Source organism: Fistularia commersonii, chromosome 3 (genome assembly GCF_037954325.1).
Source record: "Fistularia commersonii isolate RoL2024-O1a breed Wild chromosome 3, RoL_Fcom_v1.0, whole genome shotgun sequence".
NCBI lineage: Eukaryota > Metazoa > Chordata > Actinopteri > Syngnathiformes > Fistulariidae > Fistularia > Fistularia commersonii.
The window spans coordinates 17,555,890-17,582,844 of NC_141286.1; the positions used below are offsets into that span (position 1 = coordinate 17,555,890).

Consider the following 26,955-nt stretch of genomic DNA (forward strand, 5'->3'; position numbering starts at 1 on the left):
ACTGGCTGCAATCTGCTATGCAGATTGTTCCTCCATCACCGCGGTTAAGTATCACGGTGGTGTACGGTCAGATCTATTTATGGCCAAGACATTTAACCAATAAGGAAGTCTAATCATTGCTTAATTTTCAGTGATCAGTCACACATTCAAATTGAATAGTTATTGAAGATCTGTCTTGTTTAGCCTTCAAACACACGCTGCACCTGGGGAACATTTAAATTCCCAAAGTCACCTAATTTGGGAATAAAAATCCTTATATCAACATATACAAAAGTTTGTAAAATGAATTTAGATTAAATGTACAATGGATAATGCAAAAGTACCAGTAAGTTTTAATTACATAACTTAAACTTAAACAATCTCAATACACATTAGAGGAGACTGAAAAAATGCTTTTTAAAGTCTGCCGCCCTGGATTTTGCTTTTCCTCCAGAAATAAAGGTTTTCAACTTATTTGACTTATTTGAAAAGGTTTTTTGTTTGACATTGTGTTGCAAATGCCATGGGCAGAATCAGTTTCCAGACATGATGGCTGAATAACTGGAGGTTGTTTGTTGTAAAGTAAAGCTCCAAAGTATTTTTAATAAAGGACTGCTATTTGAAAGGTGCTTAATAAAAACTTATTTGCAATGACGTCTGCCACGTGTCATCTGCTGCCCTCATCATTACGCTGATCATATTTAAAAGCCATTAGCACATTTTTCAAACCCAATAATAGTTTCTCCATTATGCCCCACAGTCACTGCAAGACCGATGGACTGTTGACTGTTTGCTTGAAAGAAATCTGATTAAAATCTTTGTTTATAATGATTTCTCACAAAATATAATTGTCCTGATCTCACCGCTGTACATAAGAGTACACTCGGATTGCCTGTGTGTCCATTTTTCCAGTATTTACCCTCAAATTGGATGATTGAGTCATGGTGTAACTGTGGTTAGAAAGTCACAGTTTATGTTATTTGGGCTAACACAAGTAAAATGTTAGTGAACGCACTCATGTATCCTCATTTGATTTTCTCCACAAACAGATGCTTTGGACCGGCTTAATTAACTTGTTTGTAAGGATTTTTGTTCCCGACAGCTTGAAAATCCTTCATTGTCCAGTTGATTTCATGCCAACAGTCACAGGAAGAATCAGTCTTTTTAAACAATGTTTGATACAGGATCTCGTTTTTAGCTTTGACTTTCCAGAATCCTTGAGTATCTGTAAAGCTGAGAAAATATTTTACAGAGATGTGTCAAAAATTCAAACACATGCTTACGCGTTCAGTCTTTCAATGAGCATTTACAGAGATGCCCATTGATGAGAAAGCAGTGAGTTTCACATTTTCATAAGAGAACTGGAATGCCATAAACAGTTGGTATGGCAATAATAACATCTACCTGTCCTTTGTTTTAATTTTTGTGATGTTTTTTTTTTTTTTTCCTGGGCTTGGTGCAGCAGACATTCAATTGTGGTTACATCATGGAGACACTTTGTATTGTAGACGGCTGCCAACAAAGACATGCCATCCTCATCTCATGCTCACTATTTGTAAATCAAATATTAGTAGTGGTTGAATTACAAAATTCACTTCTGAGTTTTAACACTGTGAGTTTAAACACTTGACACAAAAATTTGCAGAGGTTTTTCTTGTTGAAAAATAGTGTGCATTTGAAGTACTTATAGTATTTGTTAGTGTAACTGGGACAAATTCAGTGCAGTTTGGTTATTACTTGAAGTGGTCACCCTGACTGAAACTTTTGCAGGTAGTCAGTGTTTCTGTGTTCCTGTTTTACGTGTGTGAAAACGCGTTTTTTTGAAAACCACAATACCTTTTGTAAGGACAAAGGCGTGGCAAGTATCTGAGTCTGCTCCAGTTAACTCGCTGGCTAGTCACAGTATTGTTGGACTTCATCGCTGGTTGTTTTATTTGAGCTTTTTTTCCCAAAGTGTATTTCCTCTGTTTGATAGTCTGCCTTCTTTGGAAAATTCAAACTTTTAATAGTAAACCTCCCTCTTAATAGGGGAGCACAGAAGGCCTGTTTCTGCAGACAGATGCTACTGGAGATGTGTCTCTTGGTTGGCTTTTGCAAACTGCATCAGGAGACATCCCAGGAGACATACTGTTAATTTGCAGGTATGTCAAGATGATGGGGACAAATAACCTTTGTTTTCCCATGGACTGATATTATGAAACAAGCTGTTTTAGAATGGTGGATCACTTTTCTTTTTTGAGACTCACAACCCCTGATCAAATGACTCAAGGAACTATAATGATTGGATCAATTTGTTCCAGTGGAATTTATAAGTCTAAAATAGTCATATGATTTGATTATTGTATTACATTCAAGTAGCAGATGCCTAAATTAGATGTGATGTCTCTGCCGGTCTCGCTAAGCAGAAAGGCAGCACACTGGACTGAATTCACGTCATATTTATGTCAGGCACCACTAAAATCCATACAGACAACTGTTTTTGAGATGCATTTCTTGAATGCATTGCTTCTGCTCTGTTCATCACCTTCATTAAGACAGGCTGTAGGGTTTTGAAGTTTGTTTAAGATTGACATGTGGCTCAGCTTTGGTATCCTTTGAATCTGCATGTACATTTAAGTCAACTACCCACCCACCTGTTACCTTAAAATCACAACTATGTAAAGGGACATGTCTGTTCGAGAAACAAACAAGAGTAATGAAACGCTGAGAGGAATTGGACTTGAATATAGAAATCTATACATATCGAGAATGATTACAGTGACATGGAATTCATTGTTGATTCCATGTAGTTTCTGACACAGCCTCTAAAAGTCATGCACACAGTTGGAAACTGTCAACACTCCCTCAAAGTATCAGAGTATCTGTATCAGAAATCCTGTGATGACTTCTTTTTCATCAGCATGCTACAGTATATTGATAATATCTTGCCTGTACAGTCCAAAGAGAAGCCATGGGACTGTGCCTAGAGGAAACACGAAGCAGTGAACAGTATTAAGCTGCTGTATTCATTCAGTAATTAATAAAGAGCTAAAACTGTTGAGTGTATTTAACAAAGTTATAACATGTAATATCCAGAAGGCGAATATCACCTAATAATCTTTTGCAAAAACCTTTTTCAGGGTTATTTGGTAGCAGCTCGAGAATGACATTAAAATCTTTTCTTGCAAAAAAAAAAAAAAAACACACCTTATTATTTATTGTTGAAATCTTCTTGATTTTCTTTACTTGAAGATGTTTCACCCCTCTCCAGAACTGAAGAAGCCTCTCAGATCAACAAAAATTCACCATGACCTGGCTGACTGAGAACCTCCTCCGACATACACTTTATTAAAAATCCTTTATATGTTCAACATTTTATGACTCTGGATAAACATGAATATTTATTCAAATTCTCATTAATTCTCATCCCCTGGGGATAAATGGCCTCAGTAACATCTGAGAGAAAAGAATATCAGTGTGCATAATTTCTTTTTTAGGCGACAGTTCTGAACTCAGACGGAAATTCTAAGGAGAGTGCATACTTTCCAAGGGTTCTACATCAAATTCTGACACAATTACAAAACACACCATCTTACTACATGTGTCAATACTTTCTTTAAGAAGGATGAAGAGGGGCTGTTGGAATTGTCCTCATTTTAATCTTTCCTCAAAAGACAGTTTGTAAAGATAGACAGTTTAACAAAGCAAGATAATCCACTACCGTGAACAGAAAGCTTATCTCTATCTTGCCTCCAGTCTGTTCAGCGGAGATGCTAAATCAGAAGTGCATCAGATTACTCTGTGTTTGTCATTCGACTCCCACAGTATTAAACTGAACATCTTCAAGGTGTTTGTACTTGAAAAGCTGTCATGTCGATAGAGACTACCTACAGTTCCCACTGACAAAATACTGATTTAATAAGAGCCTAATCAAAACTGGATTTTCAGAAGCAATATCAATATTTGTTTGTTAAAATGTGTTCAAAATTTTGATTTTGGCGGAGCATTTGAATATTTAGAGCTCAATTCATTACAAATGTGTTGGATATGTGTGACAACATTACACTGGGCATTGATGTGTCATTAAAAGTCATTAATACATTGGATTTTTGGTTAACAACTGAAAAAAAAAACAGATCAATGTCATTATCTAATGTTTAAAACCCTTTATGTGTGGAAATATACATTCAACCAATCGAACCACATAGTGTTTATTTCATAAAAAGGACCACAAAATGTTCTTTTAGAAGTTGATGATCTTCAACCTCTCATTTAACCTAGTTCCTCTTACAGCTCCGGCCATTGGCAAACAATTTCCTGTTTTCAAGCAGTTTTCAAAGGCTATTTTCATTTGCTGCAGTGTGTATTACGTAATGTCAGGACAGTCTTTGTTTTGCTGTTGGTAGAACAATGGGAAGGAGTGATGTGTTGAAATACTTGCATCATGAAGCAGTCTGTTCTCAAGTAACCGACCCATGTGTGAATGTGTTTGTACAGTGGGGAAAACAAGTATTTGATACACTGATGATTTTTCAGCTTTCCCCACTTGCAAAGCATGTAGAGGTCTGTAATTTTTAGCGTCGGTACTCTTCAACTGTGAGTGATGGAATCTTTATGGGGCGGTGTGGCGCACGAGGCAGCACAATTGTCTTTGGAACCGACCATTCCTGGGTCGATTCCCGGCGTCTCCTAGTGTGTCAAAGTGTTGTTGAGCAAGACACTGAACCCCTAACTGCTCCCCTGGCGCTGGTCCACAGCAGCCTAATGCTCATGGTTCATCCATGATGGGTCAATTACAGAGAATGAATTTCCCCACAAGGGATTAATAAAGGATAAATTTTATATTATTACAATTATTATAAAATAAAAATCCAGAAAAATACATTTTTTTAAAGTAATTAATTTGCTTTTTATTGTATGACATAAGTATTTGATACATCAAAAAAACAGAACTTAATATTTGGAATAGAAACTTTTGTTGGCAATTACAGAGATCAGACATTTCCTGTAGACACACTGCAGCAGGTATTTTGGCCCACTCCTCTATACAGATCCTTCAAGTTTTGGGCCAGTCGCTGGGCATTATGGACTTTCAGCACCCTCCAAAGATTTTCTATTGGGTTCAGGTCTGGAGACTGGCTAAGCCACTCCAGGATCTTGAGATGCTTCTTACGGAGCAACTCCTTAGTTGTTTCGGGTCGTTGTCATGCTGGTAGATCCAGCCACAATCCATCTTCAAGCTCTTACTAAGGGAAGGAGGTTGTTGGCCAAGATCCTGTGATACATGGCCCCATCCATCCTCCCCTCAATACGGTGCAGTCGTCCTGTCCCCTTTGCAGAAAAGCATTCCCAAAGAATCATATTTCCACCTCCATGCTTCACGGCTGGGATGATGCTCTTGGGGTTGTACTCATCCTTCTTCTTCCTCCAAACATAGCAAGTGAAGTTTAGACCAAAAAGCTCTATTTTCGTCTCATCAGACCACATGACCATCTTCCATTCCTCATCTGGATCATCCAGATGGTCATTGGCAAACTTCACATTGGCCTGGACATGTGCTGGCTTGAGCAGGGGGACCTTGTGTGTGCTGCAGGATTTTAATCCATCCCCAGAACAAGGGAGATCGACCATCATCTTGAACTTCTTCCATTTTCTAATAATCGTGCCAACAGTTGTTGCCTTCTCACCAAGCTGCTTGCCTATTGTCCTGTAGCCCATCCCAGTCTTTTCCAGGTCTACAATTTTATCCCTGATGGCCTTACGCAGCTCTCTGGTCTTGGTCATTGTGTAGAGGTTGGAGTTTTTTTGATTGAGTGTGTGGACAGGTGTCTTTTGTACAGGTAACAAGTTTAAACTAGTATTAACCCATATTAACTGCACAAGTTAATACAGGTAGTGAGTGGAGAAAAGGAGTGCCTCTTGGTAGGTGATCAAATACTTATACCATGGGATAAAATGCAATTTAATTACTTAAAAATCATCCAACGTGTTTTTCAGGATTTTTGTTTTAGATTCTATCACTCACAGTTGAAGAATACCTATGATGAAATTTACAGACCTCTACATGCTTTGCAAGTGGGATAAGATGAAAAATCATCAGATACTTGTTCTCCCCACTGTATGTGTGTGTGTGTGTGTGTGTGTGTGTGTGTGTGTGTGTGTGTGCGCATGTGCGTGTGTGTTTACGAGCGTGTATGTGTGTGTATGCCTGTGCATGTGTGTGTGTGTTGTGGATTGATATTTATTTTGGATTTTGGACTTTTTCAATGTTGAAAATTTGTATGGAAATTTTGCCTTCTACAGCCAAGTATTTTTCTTTCTTCTTTGTGTGTGTGTGTGTGTGTGTGTGTGTGTGTGTGTGTGTGTGTGTGTGTGTGTGTGTGTGTGTGTGTGTGTGTGTGTGTGTGTGTGTGTGTGTGTGTGTGTGTGTGTGTGTGTGTGTGTGTGTGTGTGTGTGTGTGTTTTTTCTTAAATCCTAAATCACTTTTCTACTCTTGCAACTCACATGGTTGTATGAAAATCTTGTGAAAATGGAACAGGTTCAATAAATCATCTTCAAAATTCAGCAAAGTTTTGCCACAGTATTAGTTTTTTCAGATTATATCAAAAATGTGTGTGTTTGTAAGCAGTGGAAGTTATATATAGGGATGACTGAAAACATATGCTGTCGTCTTCTGGCTTTCTCTTCATGTCTTCAACAAATATTTTTGTAATTCATTCAATATTTTTAATGAGCATCAGAAGACTGATGTGCCCTAGCCACAGCTGTCATGTGGCTATTAAACGACACTCTGGTCCATTTGGACAGGCTTTTTACTTTATGCGCCTTTTTGAAATGAAAGTGGTTGATGAAATCATTTTGGCACTAAGGCCTCTTGGAAAATAGTCTTGTGTCACACAGTCAGCAAATAAGTAAATGTCAAAGAATGCAATGGGAGTTACAGGGAAAGGAGGGATCAGTGCCCCCATCCCACCCTTCCTTCCTGACTGTCGTTGCAACCTGACACCGCAAGGTTGACTCACACTTTGGATAGCCTTAACATTTTTCTTTTGTATTGGTGAATAACAATAAAAATTGCCAGTAGAAGTCATCTAGATGAAACTGTTGTCTCAGATTGCCCCTCTGGCCTACTTAGGTCTCTGTTTCTACACCATTGCATTCAGCTCCTGAAAGCTATTTGCAATCAGTTGATGCCCGCTGTGACCTGATGGCCAGAAACCTCCAGTATCACATATACAGTAGGTCAAAAGTCAGAACCAATACTGGCACTACCTGTTTTTCATTCCAAAGCCATTTAAATTTAAAAATTATAGAGTGTGTAAGCATCTTAAAATATGAGATTTAAATAGGCTAGGTGATAAGGTAGAACAATTGATACTGTTAAAATGAGACCTTATTTAAGCTCTTGCTTACATTTTAAATTTGATTGCCAGTTTACACATTAAGCGTCTGTGACTTTACAAATAATGAAGTTAAATTGCTTAGTGAAGTTTCCATATGAAGTTAATAATAATAATCTAATATAGCTAACACATGAGATCTCAGCATGGATGTACTGTACTTAACCTGTTACTTATGGTAGCTTTTCGTAGAAATTAATGGAGGTCATGTCTCTAGCAATTTATCAAGTTAAGATTATAAATGCACATGTGTCAGGTTTTTGCTACTGAACCCTGGAGAAAACTATTCTGTCCATTGAGGGTGGCTGTGGCTCGGCATATAGAGCAGTCATCATTCTAATCGGAGGGTTGGCAGTTTAATTTGCATCTTCCCCTGTCTGTATGCTGAGGTGTTGAAGGGCAAGACACTGCCCCTCAGGTGCTCCTATTTTCTGGTTCGAGTCTTGCATGGCAGCTGTCCCCCCATGGATGTGTGTATGAATGGGTTAATGTAATCCAGTTCATACTGTAGCTCTTTTAAACCCAGAGGTGGTGAAAGTGCTATATAAATGGAGACGATTTATCATCATAGCATGTACATGCCAGAATCAACAAGATCAGTTTGGTGTCATTACTTCACTTACAAGTGTGAAGTCGACTGGATGAACAAGAATACAAAGTACTCACAAACAGACTTCCTGTTATGTAAAGGAACAATAATAGTTAAATCAATGTTCCATCATGGATTCATGTTTCAAAGATTCAAAGCGTTTATTGTCCAATGTACGGTGTAGAAACAAGTTTCCCTGCACAGTGAAATTCCTACTTTGCTGTCTGCAGGGCATTGGGATATGTGCTGGTGGAAGAGTGTAAACATTGTTATAAATATGACTATAGATATGAATGTGAACATTGCAATAGAACAGAGAGTAGAATACAGTGCAATAAGATGTTTGAGTGCAGCTTTGTGAGCAACTCACAAAGTGCAGGTGCAAGGATGAGTGCAAATTAAGTGGCAGTAGACTTTACATTTGCATGTAAAGTATGTATGAAAACCATATGCAGTATTTGGTATCAGGACTATTTTAAAGCTGTTGCCATGTTGTGGTGATTATTAGATAGTAGGAGGTAGATTATTTCCCATCACTTTAACGCACCGTGCATTTCACACATGGACTGCCATGATTCAGTTGTACCGTTTTCAGGCTGCTTATATGTGAGGTCATTTGGTCCACAGATTCCACTGCTGCAGCAAAGCATGTAATGGACAATTTGGCTCTCACTCCTCTTTTTTCTCTGTCATCTTCTTTGCTCTATCCCCTCCCTTTGTGTGTTTTCTTTTATCAAAGGTTGAATACTGAATTGTAAAATCAGGGTGTTTCATTGTGCTTGAACTTTTCCAGAGGTCTAAAATTAGACTGTAGGTCGACCTCATGAGGTGAGAGGGTGACGGGAAGCAGAGACCCAGACTTTGTCTGGTAGAATCTAGTCAGATAAGAGTCTCCAAACATACTTTGCCGTTCAAACTGTTTTCTTAAAAGATCAAAGTTCTCCCATATTTATTCTCTGAATCATAGTTATGGAGCCAAAACAAAGACTAAGAATAGGACTCATTCACTCAGGCTTTGGACATATTTAGGCTATATTATTGATGTGTATTCACAATTTCCCACTAGCTCTCAGTGCTTCTGTTGTACTGACATAGAAAACAGTGTGTGCTTTCTTGTATGTGCTTTCGGAATGTTTCCTGAGTATTGACTTTCTGAAGACTGAAACAGAGGTTGGGGATTTTAGCTCAATTTAACATGAGCCCTCAAGCTTTTCAGCTAAACAATTCACAATGTGAAACTTGGAGAGAGAACATGAGTAATTTTAACATATAAATAGACTAAGATAATTTTCTAACATCATTAACAAACACCTCACATATCCCACTACCTATGAATGTATATTTCGAGGTGAATATTGATGTGTATATTCAATAATTGTGTTTAGAAAAAAAACAGTGTTATTTTTTGTTCTCCATCTAGTTTGGCATGGCTGGTAGTTATTGAGACAATGTGCAAATTTGACATGTAGCCTAAATGTCCCATTTTATGCGCCTTTCTTTGTTACCATTCATGTTGTTACTCCCCAAAGGGGAAAATGGTTACCTCTACCATTTCCCCATACAGTAGATTGTTGGGGTAAACCTGCAATCTCCTTCCTCTCTCCTTTCTGTATGTTACTGTTTTCTTGAATCACCTCAATAGGGGACACAATAACTTGAATTAAAAAATTAATAAATAGAAACGAGGCACAAAACTCTTGGTTAATCACCAATGATAGGACTTATCAAATCTCAGAGAGGAACAATTTCTGCTGCCTGATATTGATAATTATCAATTGAACTTTGATCGGTACATCTTCTTTTGGTGGTGGAGCACAACTTAATTAGTGATACCAGTGTTACAAACCGTACTTATAGTATAGTGGTATGATCTGATTGTGTGACACTAGCCTTGATATAATAGAGTGAATAGCACTTCGCACACAGAAAAAATTAAATGTGAAAAGAGCGTGTGGATGAAATCATCAACAACATGCATTCAACACATTTGTTCTTCTATGCTTGCTAAGATAAATAAAGTCAACTGTGCAATTTCTACTGTAATAGTGGAGATGATAAGAAGCAGGCAGAGCAGCAACATTCATACATTCCTGCTTTTAAAGCCATAATATGGGCTTTTTGTTCTCTGTTCATGATGATCTTCCAAATGCAGAATTTGAAATGATTGCACAGTCTTATCTTTTATTGTGGAAACATGCTGGTTTATTTCCTGATGACTGTAGCCTATTTTTAGAAAACCAAACGAGATCAAAACAAGATAAATGGATCGGAGGAAAAAAGAGATTCATAAACCTTTAATTGTGATTACAGATTTTGCCTTGACTGCACCTGTGAATAAGATCATCTGACTGAAATGGTGAAATGACAGTAAATATTCTGAACATTGCTTTATCCATTGAAAGCTAAAAAGACCTGATCTAAAGTGAACAACTGTTTCTAAAGCGCTTTAGCGAGTGTGTAGGTAACTAGATTATTTACATGTGTAATGACAGAAAAAAACACAAATTTCAAACATGTCAATATCATTTCTCGTAAAACCTACAAATAATATAATATTTAGCTCAGATATAGCAACATGTTTTTTTTTCAAGACAAGAGCAGCACAAAGCACTGAGATGTCTGCCAAGCTGTGATATCTGTGTGCGCTTACAGCAATGCTTTTAGCTCTTGAGGTCATTACTAGCTCTGTTTATGTCACAGACTGATGCTGGATAATATGAGTGTGAGCTGTTGAAAAGTCTTGCTCTACCTGACTGCCATCAGACTATTAAACGGCTGACATTTATTCTTGCACATGTAAAGTCTACTGCCCACTTAAACTACACTCATCCTTGCACCTGCACTTTGTGAGTTGCACATCAAGCTGCACTCAAATGTCTTATTGCAATGCTACTGCTCTATTGCATTGTTCATATTCATGATCATATTTATAATAATGTTTATACTCTTTCTGTCAGCACATATCCAAATGCACTGCGGACAGCAAAGTATGAATTTCACTGTACAGGGAAATATGTTTCTACACTGTGCATGTGACAATAAATGATTTTAATCTTGAACCTTGACTGACATAAGAGTATGATACTATACTGTATATTGTCCATTTTTTTTTCTATTTCCTTGGAACAACAGCAGTTTTTCAAATAAGGAAGCTGTTAAATTTATCATGCAGCTCTCTGATAAGGACAAGGAACAATGGCTCAGAGTACAGCAACGACAGCATGGGGTTTGTTAATATCAGCTTTATATTATCTAGCTGTTTGGCATTATTAAAGTTGTAGAAAAGACTATGCAGGTGAAAGTGAATCTTGGGAAAAGCAGGAGCCTACAAGTGATAACGTTGATAACGTTGTTCATTGATTCTTTATCTTAGAACCCTTTCATCATGTATCACTGATACATGGTGAAAGGATACTTTCTGCTGAAAAAATAGAAAATTTGCACATAGAAATATATAGGGATTCTATACCATGAGCATATCAAATATAGTCAATTATGATATATTACCCAGCATTTCCCCCTTAGACAAAATATTGCTTACTGGCCCCTTTCAAAGCTGCTGGCCAGGTGCCTATGTCTTCCTGTGGAGACAGGGGTCAGTAACTGGCCTCTTCCTATGAGGCTGACCCCTGAACTCAGCATGGACTTCAGTTTCCTCCCAGCTCGAACAGTCTTGGCAGGATGAGACGACCATTGTCAGCATTTCTACATTTGTACTGCCCAGCACACAACGCAAGCAGTGCAAGTGTGGTCTTACAAGTTTGATCTATCATCTTGTGCGTAACCTCCTCCTGCTTATGGTGGATGGTTGGTATTTATCAACTCGTAAAAGCACATGAACTAGAAAGTAACCAATTTTCTGTAGTATATCAAAAGACAATTGAATGAAATGTGTTTCTGACTTAATTCATACAGTTAAAAATCTAATCAGACATTGTGTCCCACATTTTCTTTAAATGCTGCACTAAGAAACTTTTTACAACTATTTGTATAAAAGTGGAATTAATTGAGTTTTCATTGTTCTGAAGAAATAGTTTTCCAGTTTCAGGCATGTAGGTTCCCATACCTAATTATATCTGATGATTATAAGGTTGTGGAAAAGGGTCTTCCAAATTTTGTTCTATTAATATGAATAGATAAATAGCAATATTGATATATGAGATCTCATCTCATCATTTGATATTAAATGTTCATATTCAAATGACTACACGCAGAAAACACAATGGTAGCTCTGATATATAAAATTTTTCGAAAAAACATGCAATCACTAATAGAATATTGACAATGCTAGGTTTTGTACTGCATAATTGCTTGAGTCTGTGAATCACGGCAACAATAGTCTTCAACATGCAGTTCACATTCTCGCTCTTTCCAATTTATCTCCTCCTAATTATCATTCTTCAGAAGGAGGTCTGTATTTGTGACTTTTTAATTTCTTAATTTTCCACCTGCCTCTTACCATCATTATCACAGCCATACAGTCTTCTGGCTGCTATCCACTTTTGTTAAACTACACATGTCAGCCTTCTAAAATCCCTTTCATAACTACTGTGCTTATTGGTTTAGTAGAGGGTGTGTCTCTGTTTGTGCTGGACCTGAAAGGGTGTGTTGCCCTGATAAAAGAACTATTAGCTAGCAGTCTTTATGGAGCCTTTCACTGCTCCAGTGTGCAGTGAAAGGAGGGGCTTGTTCCAACCCTGGCAGGCTCAGGCTCTGCGCCGCAGGTCGGCCACCTCGGCCTCAATGGCAGTCCTGTCCGGAGAGCCTGGAGACCCAGAGTCATGACTTCCTTGGAGGGGAGTTGTTTCAGCTGCAGGGGCATTGGCCTGTGCAGGGGCAGCTGCATTTGGCGTGTTTGTATATCCTTATGAGGTCCAAACTATGAAAGAATTTTATGCTTTCAAATATAAATCAAATATTAGTTTCGACTTGGCCGGATGTAGTCATCCAAAACTCGTCACTGTAGTGGTATAAGGTTGTATCTGTTTAAGATGGAGCTTCTGTGTATAGGATGTGTAGAAGAATCTTTTAATCTTACTCAGGATATCGTTAACCATGTTTTTTCTTGACAAAGACCAAAGCTGCACAAGAGCGGGAGTGTTTTCTTAGCTGATGAAAAGAGAGAGTCTGTTTGCTTTTTTCAGAAGGAAATGTTTGACCTCACTCCGTCTGCTCTAACTGTGTGAAATTCCTCACCAGTGATAAACTCAAGTTTTTCATGGTCAAATCTGATATTAGAAGGTCTTCATAAAGTGGGGCAGATGCACACATTGGCATTGCTTTAGGTTGTTTGAATTCATCACTGCTACACACAGTGTGTCTGTACTCTTCTGTGTTCTACATGTAGTTACTGTCCAGTACCTCCAACAGTATGGTATTTTCAATGTCTTAGTACAAGATGTACATGTTTAGTTAATCCCGAATCCAAATAGTCATTGGTCAAACAGAGGAAAGCCGCTATAAAAGAAAAGGGCAGTATCTCAACACATTAAAAAGAACTGCAAGATGTTAGTGATTATGACTTGGAGAAGACCATGGTGACATTACATAGAAATGTCTACATTTTGTAGCTGTTTATGTGTTGGTACATTATCTGTAAATAAAATCCAGATTTCAGTGCTATTTCTTTGAGAATGGTTTTCAATGTCTCACTGAGCACAAGGGTATATTTTCCACAGGTTTACCCCAAGTGCTGTGACAACCTTTGACATCCACAGTTACTGGGTGGTGAAGATGTTAAAGGCTGGAATCTGGTCCCACCAGGCCCATCCCAGTGCGAGAGCTCAGCATGCATCCTCTGTGGCCCAGGGCTAATTTGAGGAAAATGCAGGAATGTGGCTCCATGTTATGAGCTCAAAGAAATAAAATGTCACACTTGAGGAATGCTGGGAACTCTGTTCTTGGGGGAGGGTGTAACATTGGCAAGGTGTTTGTTGTTGATTGTTTGTTTTTACAAGGAACTGTGTTGGTAATACTGCACTTATATTTTACTGCAGTGTTAAACACGGTGCAGAGTAAATGTTACTTTCAATGCTCTATGGGCTGATTGTGTTTAAGAAAGAGGGAAGCAAAGTTGGAAAGTTATATAATTGAGGTGCAATCTGTCCCCCCTCTGTGCTGAAAAACATCCGTTTTACATTGTATTCACAGTGTGAATTGTGTTCTTGGGACAGAAGGACAGGCTGACAGAGTACATTTGTCAGTAGGAGACGAAAACAAGCCCTTTGTTAGAACCCACATGGACTGGTTTAGGTTTCAATCATTTTTAAATTTATTTCTCAAATAATAATGTGAGTATAGCGTCGCTATGAAAGTGTCATATTGATGTTTGAACTTTCAGGCAGACATGGATCTTAATTTGGAAACTGTTCCGATACTGAGGCAATTTTCTCCCCTGAATGTTTTACAGCAGGATCACATTTACCCTCCAAAACTCAACTTGTTGGCTTTTATGATGTCAACTGCTTTTGTCAACAGTCACTAATAAGATGTTAAATCAAGGCAGCTTGAAAACCATGGCAACCCATGAAAATGCAATACTCATGACAGCAGATAAGTGTAGGGAAGGACATCTTCTGTACATCTACTCTAAATAACATGTCGAGATATTATCATAATGATTACAAATCAAATCCCCTCGAAACTGTTTGGTGGTGATCAGTGAGTTGTTTTTTTAGGAAATGAATTAAATTCTATTTACCTTTTCTGAAGTTTCTGAAATTTGATCTTTAAATCTCTGTGTGAACAATTTACTTAAATATAAAGCTTTTTTTTGTTAAACATCAACACCATGACTTTTCACTCCCCAAATCCTGATGACACTTTCAGTTTATTCAGGCATTTTTCAACATGTTTTGCTGACACGTCCAACTGTGGAACAAACTAGGGAACATTCTATTCTCTTTTCATTTCTGTAATATTTTTTTTTCCCTGGCTGCTGCACAAGTTGTCCAAAATATTGCTTTAGAAGTTTATTTTAGTCATGAATTATTTCCAAAATGAAAATTTCAGTTGGATATTTCCTTAGTCTTTCATTAAGATGAAAGAAACCTCCTTAATATTTATATAATGCCATGATGTGTGTTGTGCTTTAGTACAAGTATATATTTTTAATAAAATATGTACTATGCTCTATTCTCAGATGGATCGAGGCATGTCTGGACGAGGAGCTGCCTCCTACTACAGAGCTGGAGGAGGGTCTGCGGAACGGCGTCTATCTTGCCAAACTGGGCAACTTCTTCGCCCCACGCACGGTCTCCCTGAAGAAGATTTACGACCGCGAGCAGACACGCTACAAGGTGGAGAAATATATACCGATCACAGAAAAACATTTCTGACTCGGAAGAGTGATCACACTGTTTAAAACTTGACAAGATCTATTACGGCTACATCTATTTCTTTTTAAAGATTTTAGAATAAGTCCCATGTAATTTTTCAACTTTCCCTGTTGAGTAAAACTGAGTTTATAACCTGAACAGTAATTCAGTATAATCTTATGAACTCTGCAGCAAATCATATTTACATCAGCGCAGCTGTTAGTTTGGAGCCATAAAGCAGAAAGGGTTGGGAACGATGTTGTCGTTGAAGATGATTTGCATATTTTTTGTGGGACCATTCAATTCCTGGTAGCCATGAATAGCCATTTGTTGATAGGATCTTTTTTGTTTTTCCTCAAATGCAGACTAATCCTGCCACAATCTTACAAAACAAATGCTGGTCTGACAAGTAAAATGATTTCTATTAAATCAGTTATTGTAGGAACCATTTAAATATTTAAGTTGGGACTGTTTTTAAATTAGTGAGAAGGAGAATGTATTGAAAATTGCTGTTTTTTTCAACGTGTCAGCCACCCTCCACTCAGAATGTAACAGATAACAGTTTTAATTCTGGTCATGACCCCCTGAGAGGTTTCCATGAAATCATTATAGTGATCATTAAATGAAAAAGAGAACAGTATGTTTTAGTTTTTGTGACTCAGGATTAAGGACATTTTTGTCTTTATTTCCAAATAGGTTAGTCTTTATCTATACTCCCTTTCAAAAGCATTAAAATAAGACATGCATTCCTTGTGGGTTTGACATGTGCCTTTGGGGAGTAATTTCTGGCTGGTTCAGAGTTTATTTTTGGCAATTTTTTCATGTCTTTCAGTATACTTGTTTTTAGAAAGTAGTTTGTGTCCACTAAACCGTTACTGAACTGCTTTGAGTTTTCATCAGACGAATGGAACTTAAGTCCATGCAGTCAGTTTGTTGTTATTTTTGTAGTGTAACTTTTTTTTTTTTTTTTTTACCTTTTTACAGGCCACAGGTCTCCATTTCAGACACACAGATAATGTCATCCAGTGGCTCAATGCCATGTCAGAGAAAGGACTGCCAAAGGTGAGTGTGTGTGTGTGTGTGTGTGCGTGTGCGTGTGCGTGTGTGTGTGTGTGTGTGTGTGTGCGTGCGTGCGTGCGTGCATTTGCGTGCGTGCGTGCGTGTGTGTGTCTTACACTAACACAGGCTCTATGAGCCCTAATTTATAATACACAGAGAAAAGTGTGACTATTAAGATGCCCTGTCAGGCAGAATTTCTTTAATCATCTTCACATTTTGTGTCTCCTGAGTGCCTTTTCCTCTAGGTTTAGTATATTTGGTTAAGAATGTTTGTAAATAAATTCTGATCATGTGATTAGTTCTGGGCTAGCATGACTTTTAGCTGTGAACCATTCACAGCTAATGTCACAGTAATAATGCACATGATTCAGTTTTCCACATACAAGGAATGCATTGGTTGTAGTTGATTTAACCACTGTGTGAAAGTAACAGGCAGTAACTTGTTCATGTGTGTGTCACCCTGGTGGATAAATGTACTGTTTAACTTTTGGGGAAAATCAAGCTGGGAAGCAACATGAATACACATTGGTCTTTTAGGGTATTTTAATCAATAAATTACATATTTAAAACTGTTTCAATAAATACTGTGTTGCTTTTACCCTTTTAGGTCCTGTTTTGCAGATTATTAAAACTTATTGCTAATTTAATATTGCCTTTTCCCCTTATTTGGAAACGTCATGCATATTTTCTAAATTACAAAATAAGAAAAAGCAAACTGGAAATATTTTTTTTGTAATAAAAGAAATACCAATTTGACTATTTGATTTATCTTGAAATACCTCTGTATTGCTCAGTAAGCTACATTCATGATGTGTCGTTAAACCACTAATTATCATACGAGGATCATCCCACACTCATCTTTCCAAGTCAGTTGATGACTGGGTGTGTAAATTTGAGTCACCTGTGCACACATCTTGCAACGTGCTGTCGTGTGCTGTTATGCTAACTTCCACATGCTGCACATTATTGTTTCAGATCTTCTACCCCGAAACCACAGACATCTATGACAGAAAGAACATGCCACGTTGCATCTACTGTATACATGCACTGAGGTACTGCTACTATGACCTGTTTTCATCTGATTGTACAGTTCAGGCTCTGACTATCACTCCCAGCAGTGTTAAGTGTATGACACACATTTCCATGTCAACAGAGAAATATTGTCTTTAAATGTTAGTGGGGGAAATCACATTAATTCCTCATTCAGAAGACATGATATTTCCTCACATACAAAGCTTGTCTTACTCTGAGTTGCATTCACTTCTTATCTTGTTACACCAACTGTGACGGGTTTATAAGGTAAGCAGTGCAATTTTTTTTTCCAGCAAAAAGACATTCAGTGGCACACGATTTCTTTTAGTTTAGCTTTCCAGCTCAGGTAAAATGTGTGCAGGAGCTTGCAGTGATTGCAAGGCAACATATTGATGTTCGAGTGCCAGGCCTGCTCACATATCACTAATACAGAGTAGCTCGCCAGGATTTAACAAGATTGCATACATTGTCAGTATTGTTTATCTAGCTTATAGCTGTTAGTTGACATCATTATTATTGACAGAGCTAGACTTTTTCCTGTCAAATCTACCAGTCCCATGTTGCTCACCCTCCCCTTACCTCACCCAAAACCATTTCACATTGACTATCATAACATGCACACACTATTCCAGTTATTGGCCACATTTTGAAAATTATAACATTAACTGCATAAGTGTCTCACATGACTGATCAAAATTAATATTCAAATTTCATATGAACAGTTCTAAGATTTTTCCTGTCCTAAATTCAGGATCTTTAATGATCTCTACTGTTTTTATTACCGGTAGTTTAAAAAATTTTTTGGTGCACCAAATGTCACTAGAGATATTAGTAATTCTATAATTGTTCAGTGTTTTCTCTTTGGGTTCATAAATCTACAGAAAAGCAGGCTATTTTCCTTTTTACTGATTCATAGGTTCCGTTACACATGCATTATTCCCTGCGCTAGTATGTACAGTAGAATTTAAGTGATGCATCCACCAACAAACAAAGCAAACTTTGGCATACTTGCTTGCAATGCTTGCAATAAGTTGGCATGTGCGTTTCACAACTTTAAAATACAGAGCCAGAACAAATAGGGGCTGCGTGTTGCAACATGGGGTCAAAAGCAGTTTAGACAAATAATCAGAACGTACCATGTCTTAAGAACACAAAAAACCTAATTAAAAAATCAGATATCTTTGTTTGACAATGCTGGAATTGAAGCAAGGCCGAATTCTACTGATGTAGCAGTTACCTGATATTATCAGTCTTTAAGAGATATCTCAGCAGCAGATATAGAAAAATTCAGATGTGTAGACTTTGATGGCCAACATTGTTAAGGGCATTGTCTTTTTACTTTTCAGTCAAATAGTGTCATAAAACATGTCAGTAAGGTATGTACAAAAAAAAATAGTTGTATAATTTATTGCAATAAGCTCATTCCTGAATGGTCAACATGTATCACTCAAAATACAGTAGCCATGACAACAGGATGACTCACCTCATCTCGCACTAAATTTATTTAGCATTTTTTATTAAACAGTTCATTATGCAATCAGAACAACACAAACACTTGTTTGTTAAATGTTGCGCTCGCAATGAGAAAAAGAAAGGCTGAGTAATAGAATATAATAAAGACAAAGACATATGGAAGAGAGTGAAACTGGAAAAAAGATGTGGAATATTAAAAAGAAATATGTATAATGAATGTTCTACACATTTCATGTATTTCTTTCCATGTAATCTCTAAACAGCTTTTTCCTGTGTGTTTCCCTTTTCATTCATATTTATCCAGTCTCTACCTGTTCAAGCTGGGCCTGGCCCCACAGATCCAGGACCTCTATGGAAAAGTAGATTTCACTGGTAAGACCCGCTCAAACTGGTGTTTCCAGTTTCCCTCTTACTCATCCTCTTTTCCACAAAGTAATCCCATGTCCAGAGCAGAGCATCACAAACCAATTGATTTCATGATGAACCTGGATGTATTCACTATAGTTGCACCTTGAAATCATGAACTGAATTATATGTTTTAGCCATTGTTGGTTCAAAAAAAAAGTGGGCCCAGGAGAATGTGAGAAAATAAAATCAGATTTATTCAAGTAGAACTTAAAATAAGAAAAATATGGTGATGAACTAATCATAATTTTATACATAAATTTCTCATGATAAAAACAAGACAAAAGAATCTAGAAGGCAGAAAGCATACAAATGATTTTAATTGCATGATTAGTTAAAGAGGTCATATCCCTTGGAGATTTGCCACTTTTATTTAACAGATGTCAGTTTTTCCTCCCAAAATGAAGCCTTTTTTTCCCTTCTCAAATTGTGAATATTTTTCCAACTGGCTCTGAAATTTATGTTACCTTTAATAGCCCCCGCCATGGAACTTTGAGAAGAGAGCACTGAGGGTTTTTCAGCAAGCTGTGGGTAAAATGTGAAAGGCATTAGTAATTGTGAGTGTGTTTCCTGTGTGTTGAGTTCCCGCTCAGTCAGAAGTCTGATTATCATATGTCAGCCAAAAACCGCCTGCCTCCAGTCCCTTCCCTAACCCGCCCCCTTTTACTTCTCTCCTCTCTGTTTACCATTGTGAATCGGTGGATATGTTCCCTCCTTCTCCCTCCCAGAGGAGGAGATTAACAACATGAAGAGTGAGCTGGAAAAATATGGAATCCAGATGCCCGCCTTCAGCAAGATTGGTGGAATCCTGGCCAATGAGCTTTCAGTGGATGAAGCCGCATGTAAGAGGGGCTCTTATATTGATGGAAGGGGGATAATCCCTAAAATTATATTTTATATAAAATTATAATTAAATTATTTAATTAATAATTTAATTTAGATTATTAAATGAATAATTGAATTATATCAAATTACTTTGAGTGTCAGATTTTCAACTACACAGTTGAAATGACTGCATAGCTTGTGAACACCCATTTACTTGTAGTGTTGAAGACAAAATGGACATTCCACCGCATGTGCCACACATTTACATCTAGAAACAGTGTTTGTGCATTTAATTGGTTTCCATCGGCAGTTAAGTGACTGAAATCCTGCAGCACCCGGCAAACACTGCTATTAAATCAGTGTTTTATCTGCCTATTTTTTTACATAGTAAATACTGATCATATCTGATGATAAATTTAAACTGTATGATGGTCTAATCCTCATTACATACAATACAAAACTCCTCCATGACTTCACATGACACATTTTTGTTTCATCTGTGATTCTTTCAGGCCCAAATAGCCATATTTGGGCCTAAAAGAACCATTTTTATGTGTGGACCCTTACTCCCATTGACTCTGATTAGAAAAGTTATTAATGCTTAAAATTCTTCACAATCAGTTGAACATATTCCTCCCTAAACATCTTCTTTCCTTCAGAGATCTTTCAGAAGTACTTCAGTGCAGACACCTGAGGTTTCAGTGTTTATATTCTACTGCCTTTAGTTTAGTGTTTAGTAACAGAAAAACCTGCTCCACTGTGCTGTGATCAGATGACTGAGCTAAGCCACTGAAGAATATCTAATTTATTGACCCTTAGAAACTCTCCCATCGTTTCACCGAATATTTTAAGTATTTATCCATCTGCTCCGTGAAGCTATTGTCAGTAATTAATTCACCATGGAATACAAATTGGAAGATTCTAACATTACATATTTATAAGTATTTAGACATTTTTATCTAACTGTATCAACAGTTCTGAACAATTTGGGACCGGTACTTTTTGCCTGTATTCCGAACATGAATTTGGCTATCGAAAAGTGTTGTTTTATGTTGCTATTCAGTTGTTGAGGGTTCCTAATTGAAACCATTTGACATTATTTGTTTTTATTTTTCCTGACAAGTATCAAATTTATTTATTTTATATTTGTTTCCAAAAAAAACAATGATATTTGAATAAACCCCCAGTATCAGTCAATTACTAAACAATCAAATTCTTATTGTATAATCCAATCATTACTTACAGCAGCTATTCCAAAAGTTACGTTTGTGTCAAGCCGTATTCAGACCGTGAGTTGTTTGTCAAAGGAACCTTTTTAAAGCATTGCTTGTGCTTTGATTATTTACCAAGGTTACTGTATCATTTGTCAAACCCTAGCTCAAAAGAATATTTCATGACAACATTTTGTCATGTGGAAGTTATGTCACAGTTTCAAATAGCTACAAGTGTCCCCTTGACTACAATATTGAGAAAAATCATTATTTTGACCATTCACTTCTACCAGCTATCTGATACATGATTGATGTTTGAATGATAATGCACTAATTAACATGAAAACTCTTGAAAGGATTAATTCAAGTATCTCACACATCTTCATCTATACCCTCAGTACATGCTGCTGTGATCGCCATCAATGAAGCCATCGACCAGGGTGTCCCTGAAGGCACGCTGGCAGCCATGCAGAACCCCAACGCCATGCTGGTTAACCTGGATAGCAAATCTGCCCGCCATTACCACGACACACTGTACCAGGCCAAGGGGGAGAAGGTTGCAAACTCACGTAAACGGGTATGAAGTTCAGTCCGTACTGCAGTGGTAGATCAGACAGTGTGAAGTAAATGTCGTGCACACGTTTCAGATGGCTGCATGTGAATGGTGGCCTGAGGCGCACTGCCCCCGAAAGACCATAAAATGGCCATAAAATGAAAAACTGTGGGCTCATTTGAGTCGGTGTCCAGTTTTTGATTGGAAAGTAATTGAAGTCAAAACATTGCCTCAAGCAGGCGAAAAATTGGCATCAGACTGTGAAATACATGTGCTGCCCGATCCACATGGGCCACAAAATGAAACAGCCATCACACTAAACCTGATGGCCAGCCATAGTGAAATAGAATCACCCCAACCTCTGCAGGTCTGCCACTTAACAGAAGATTGGGATGTAAAATAACAAACCTCTTTTGATGGAAACATATTGGACTTAAATGTTCTATACAGAATGGAAGAATGCAATCAGGGTTTCATTCAAATCTATCCCAGCTTTTAAAGACACTTTGAAAATATTTGCTAAATTAGATCTTAACTGCATGTGGTGCCGACCCACTGTCTGAATGCTAAATGCTAGGTTTTGATCTGTTATTACACCAGATTTAGATATTACGTTCTAAGAAAAGGGCTAGGCTAGAGTCACATGACTTTGGCTTGAGCCAGACTTAACTTGCAAAGTACTTACTTTTTGTCAGCGCTGTCAGTTCAGCCACTGCTAATAATGAAATCTCACCATTCATATATTTATATTCCCATTCATATAGGGCATGCTCATATTGCCCCTGTGGCACTTTCACCATCTATAAAATCCAAAATTTAGATTTTAAAGTCCAAGAACCTTTTGATGCATCAGGATATTTCACTAGGGATGTTAATATGATATTTGCCATCGTATTCAATGGAAATTCTATTTCTATGACCTCAACAACTTCCCTCATCATTGCCCTGTAGACATCTAACATGCAAAGTTATGAAAAAGTTACTGCAAGCCGAAGTATTCATGAAGAAACCAGGCTATAGTATTGTTTTGCACCAATACATTTTTCAAGTCCAAAATATAACTGTTTCCAAATGTTTTGACAGCAATTGGAGAACACAGAGTCAGAGAGAGACATCTATGATGAGCTTCTCACTCAGGCTGAAATCCAGGGCAATGTTAACAATGTCAACGGTCAGTTCACCGAACACCTCCACCTTCCTTATGCCACTGGATCTTTCCATGGGACCGTTTTTAAATGTCAACCCTTTTTCCTGCAGTTAGCAACGCATTAAATGAAGCTGAACAAGCTTTGGTGAGCGGTGATGAGGATAAATTGTATGAGGCGCTGAAGGCCATGGGCATCCACAACCTGCTGCCTCAGAACAAGGGCTGGTACCTCACACAGCTTCAGACTGACAGAGAAAACAAGAAGCAGGTGGGACTTCTGTTTTATTTTTCATTTGATAATCATATGAAAACAAGGCATGCATCTCTTAACTCTAATTTAATCCCAACATCGTCTTTGTTAGGTGTCTCCAAATGAAGCCCTGACAAAAGAGGACCTACAGGCTGGTGTGAATGTGGCAAATGAGATAGCAGAAGGCTACTTAAAGAGTATGATCACAATTATACAATACTTGTTTCTCCCTTTTTTGTCTTAGACCTTTGACCTCTGTATTTACTGTATCTGCATCTGTATTCTTTTCAATGCTACAAGTCTTTCTGAGACAGATTGTTCTTAGCTTAACTTTAGCAACAAAAACTCAACTTAAGATCAAACTGGTGATCAGATAAAGATGAAGTAAGGAGGAAAACTTATTTGCAAAGACTTATATTTTAGAAATTTTATTCATAGTGATAGATTGGGGGTGTTTTTTTCTGTTGAAAGATAGCATGAAAAAAGTCAACAAGAGGCCAAATAATCAGAACAATATTACATAAAAAAACAGTAAAAGTGTTTGAAATGAACACAAGCTTAATGAGAATATAGTGTGAAAGATCTGGGAAATAAAAAGAATGAAAAAAGAGGTTTCAGTTTGGGGAGGAGATTGAGGAGATGTTCCAGTTTCATCCTGGTTAATGCTTGTGAGGGTCAGATGCTTCTCAAACTAATTTTGAAAGACAAACTACTTTAAAAATGAAAAAGTTCAGAGGGGAAATGCTTTTTATCAGATGATTTAACAAAAGACTGGAAGTTGCAATAAAATAAACAATTAATTTCTCAACAATTTATTGTGTGGTGCTCAAAAGTCACAAGTGAGCTTTTCTGCATTTGGCAGGACTGTGTTGTTGCCAGGGATTTATATTTCACCAGGCAATCAAGCAGCAGTTCATAAATATATGACAGCAGGGGAAAAAATGAGTTTTTGTGTTGCTATGGTCAAAACAATAGTCTGGTTTTACTTGTTTTAAACACAGACCTTTTCCTTTCCAATCATTTTTCAGAGATCTTCTAAAACAACTGTTGTCATTCAAAATGCAACTCGAAAACACCCGCAAAACCTGTGATAAACAAAGGGGGGATAATTCTAGTAGTTGATTGTAACCTCATTGTTTGACAACGCAATGGTTCAGGAGTCACTTCATTTTGTTAGATTTCCTGAAATGTTAACATATCCTATCTTGCCATTATTATTCAAAAGTGATATAAAGAATCTGTCCTTTAAACGTATGTGTGTCTGTGTAGTGTTGAAGGCAGTTGAACGCATCAACAATGCTATTAGAGGAGGTGTGGCCGAAAAGACCGTGGAGGAGCTGATGAATCCTGATGCTCAGCTTCCTGAGGTCTACCCACAAGCTGCAGACCTTTACCAGAGAGAGCTGTCCATCCTGCAGGGCCAACAGGTCTCAAATACAAAGCAAAAATACACCACTGCTTTATTATTTCCCTTAACATCTTGTTAACCTTGAAGCATCTGTCCTGCAGGGTTCACTGTCACACCCAGAGCTTCAGGTTGCAGTAGAGATGCTGTCATCGGTGGTTCTCATGAACGAGGCCATGGATGTTGGAGACCGAGGCGCGCTCTTGAAACAACTGTTTAGCTCCATCACTGGGCTCAGTAATGTCGAGGATGACTACGCACAGAGGTGAGCATGCAGACACACACAAACATACACAAATTGAGAAAAACTGACAACTTCTCTGAAGAGATTAGGCCAGATGTTCTTCTCTGCTTGTCTGATTGCAGATACATAGATGAGCTGATGCGGCTAAAGGCTGCAGCCAGAGAGCAGGGCTGTGATTTTTTGACCTGGAATGACATTCAAGCTTGTATAGATCAAGTCAACGCAACAGTGCAGGAGGAGCATGAACGTAAGACCATAGGATTTCCGCCCATTGTCAAGTTTTGGTATCTGGAGACTTTGATATCGGGAGTTTTTGACATTTCCTTATAATCTGTTGAATGCTAGAGAAGAATAATACTAAAATTCCATATTAGCATGCCAGGTGTCTATAGTCTGAGCTATTACTAACTTGGACTTCTAAGTCATCACTATTCTGTCTTACTTTTCTCTGTTGCAAATAGACTTTTTCCAAGTTCTGCAAGCAGATTTATGCAGAGAGGCCTTCCAGATATTTGTGATATCATAAAAATAACAAAAGATGGAAAGATCCAGCTTTTATCACTTAATGTTGAAAGAAGCTCTTTGTCCACAAATGTTATTCTCCAAAATAGAATTTAAACATAGATCTGTAGGAATAAGAACAGAAGCACAGTTTGAATTGAAAGAAGACCACATCATAATCCACATCATAACATTACAACAATCACTGAGAACCTTAGACAGTTGCTAAATGAAAGGAACTGCTTGGTGGTTAAATTTCAGATTTTTTAGAAATATAGTAGTATTTCACCAGGTCTTGTCTGGAAATTAAAGTATTTAAAAAATATAATTAGAAATAAAGCAATGGTCTCCACTGCACTTCCTTTGTGTTTGCAGGAATCGCAGCTATCGGACTGATCAACGAAGCCCTGGACGAAGGGGATCCCATGAAGACTCTGGCCATGTTACAGAATCCCTCGGCCAAGCTCACTGATGTTGACCCGTCTGTGGCCCAGCACTACCATGATATATTGCTGGAGGCCCGTAGAGAAAAGGCTCATGTAAGACAATTATACACACAAATACACCTGTCTCAGAGCAGCATGATAAGATCATGATCATAGATTTCAGTCAACCCTGCTGTCAGTGTCCTGGCTTATTTCAAGGTTTTCTATGAGCATCTGGTAGACTAAGCCAGAGTCTACTGTAAACCCATAGCTTGAAGCTACATGCTGTGGTCCGTGCCTCGGCAATACGGATGTTTTTCCTTGGATTTAGAGCCGGTAAAAAGTTACATATTTGTACAATATTAGTGCAACTGTAGTGCACTAATATTTACATTACTTAATTCAACACAAACATATCTCCAAAACAAGGAATTTGAAGTGAGAACACAGTGAAGGCACACAAGATATATAACAGAAATGTAATACACAAACATTCGTAATATGAATGGGAAACAAAACGCCTAACAATACACTTTGCAGCTGTATTTTTTGAGTTCATGCTTGTGCTGGGCAAATTCCGACGCGTGCACCATAGTTCAATGAGGAAAGCTTCGGACTCCACCTTCGAATAACATAATTTCCCCCTGGGTGAACATTTCTATGTTCTTTACAAAAACTCAGGGCCAACTACACCAATATTTTAAGAGCATATGAAGTGTTGGATCTGAATGATCCTGCATACAGTATATAAATGTGGCCTTTCAACCACTGGCAGAAGGATCCAAGGCACACTACTGTTGCAGATGTTGCAACATGACTCAAGGTCTGAAACCCACATGTCTGAAACATATTGCTGATGTCATGGTGTGATCATCTTCCACCCATTCACTTCCTCCCACTCACAAGGAGAGTGTATTGGACTCTCTGCCTGTGTGGTTGTTGGTGACACCCACCTTTTCTGTTTACAAGACTTCATCCACCTCTCCTCAGAGACCAGGGCATAATAGACCTACAATTGACAAGTTCATTTTGTACTGTTAACATTTCAATAACTAGTCTAGGCCTTTTTTTGTTGTCTACAGTTTTGATGTATATTTTTATTGGGCCATCAACTGGTCTCTTTCTTTACAAATTCTGGTCAAGTTCATTGATAATGAAAAC

At 37.8% G+C, this 26,955-nt stretch overlaps 1 protein-coding gene across 1 annotated transcript in view; it reads left to right on the forward strand.

The window, feature by feature from the left end:
• Window positions 1-26,955, forward strand: part of iqgap1 (IQ motif containing GTPase activating protein 1) — a 54,607-nt gene that overhangs the window by 8,624 nt on the left and 19,028 nt on the right. The window contains exons 3-15 of the mRNA XM_086143926.1: window positions 15,090-15,246; window positions 16,249-16,326; window positions 17,299-17,375; window positions 19,133-19,200; window positions 19,962-20,075; window positions 21,668-21,846; window positions 22,906-22,993; window positions 23,080-23,237; window positions 23,332-23,416; window positions 24,489-24,646; window positions 24,729-24,889; window positions 24,991-25,115; window positions 25,745-25,908. Coding sequence (XP_086000052.1) covers window positions 15,090-15,246; window positions 16,249-16,326; window positions 17,299-17,375; window positions 19,133-19,200; window positions 19,962-20,075; window positions 21,668-21,846; window positions 22,906-22,993; window positions 23,080-23,237; window positions 23,332-23,416; window positions 24,489-24,646; window positions 24,729-24,889; window positions 24,991-25,115; window positions 25,745-25,908 — 1,612 coding nt within the window. The remainder of the gene's footprint in view (window positions 1-15,089; window positions 15,247-16,248; window positions 16,327-17,298; window positions 17,376-19,132; window positions 19,201-19,961; window positions 20,076-21,667; window positions 21,847-22,905; window positions 22,994-23,079; window positions 23,238-23,331; window positions 23,417-24,488; window positions 24,647-24,728; window positions 24,890-24,990; window positions 25,116-25,744; window positions 25,909-26,955) is intronic.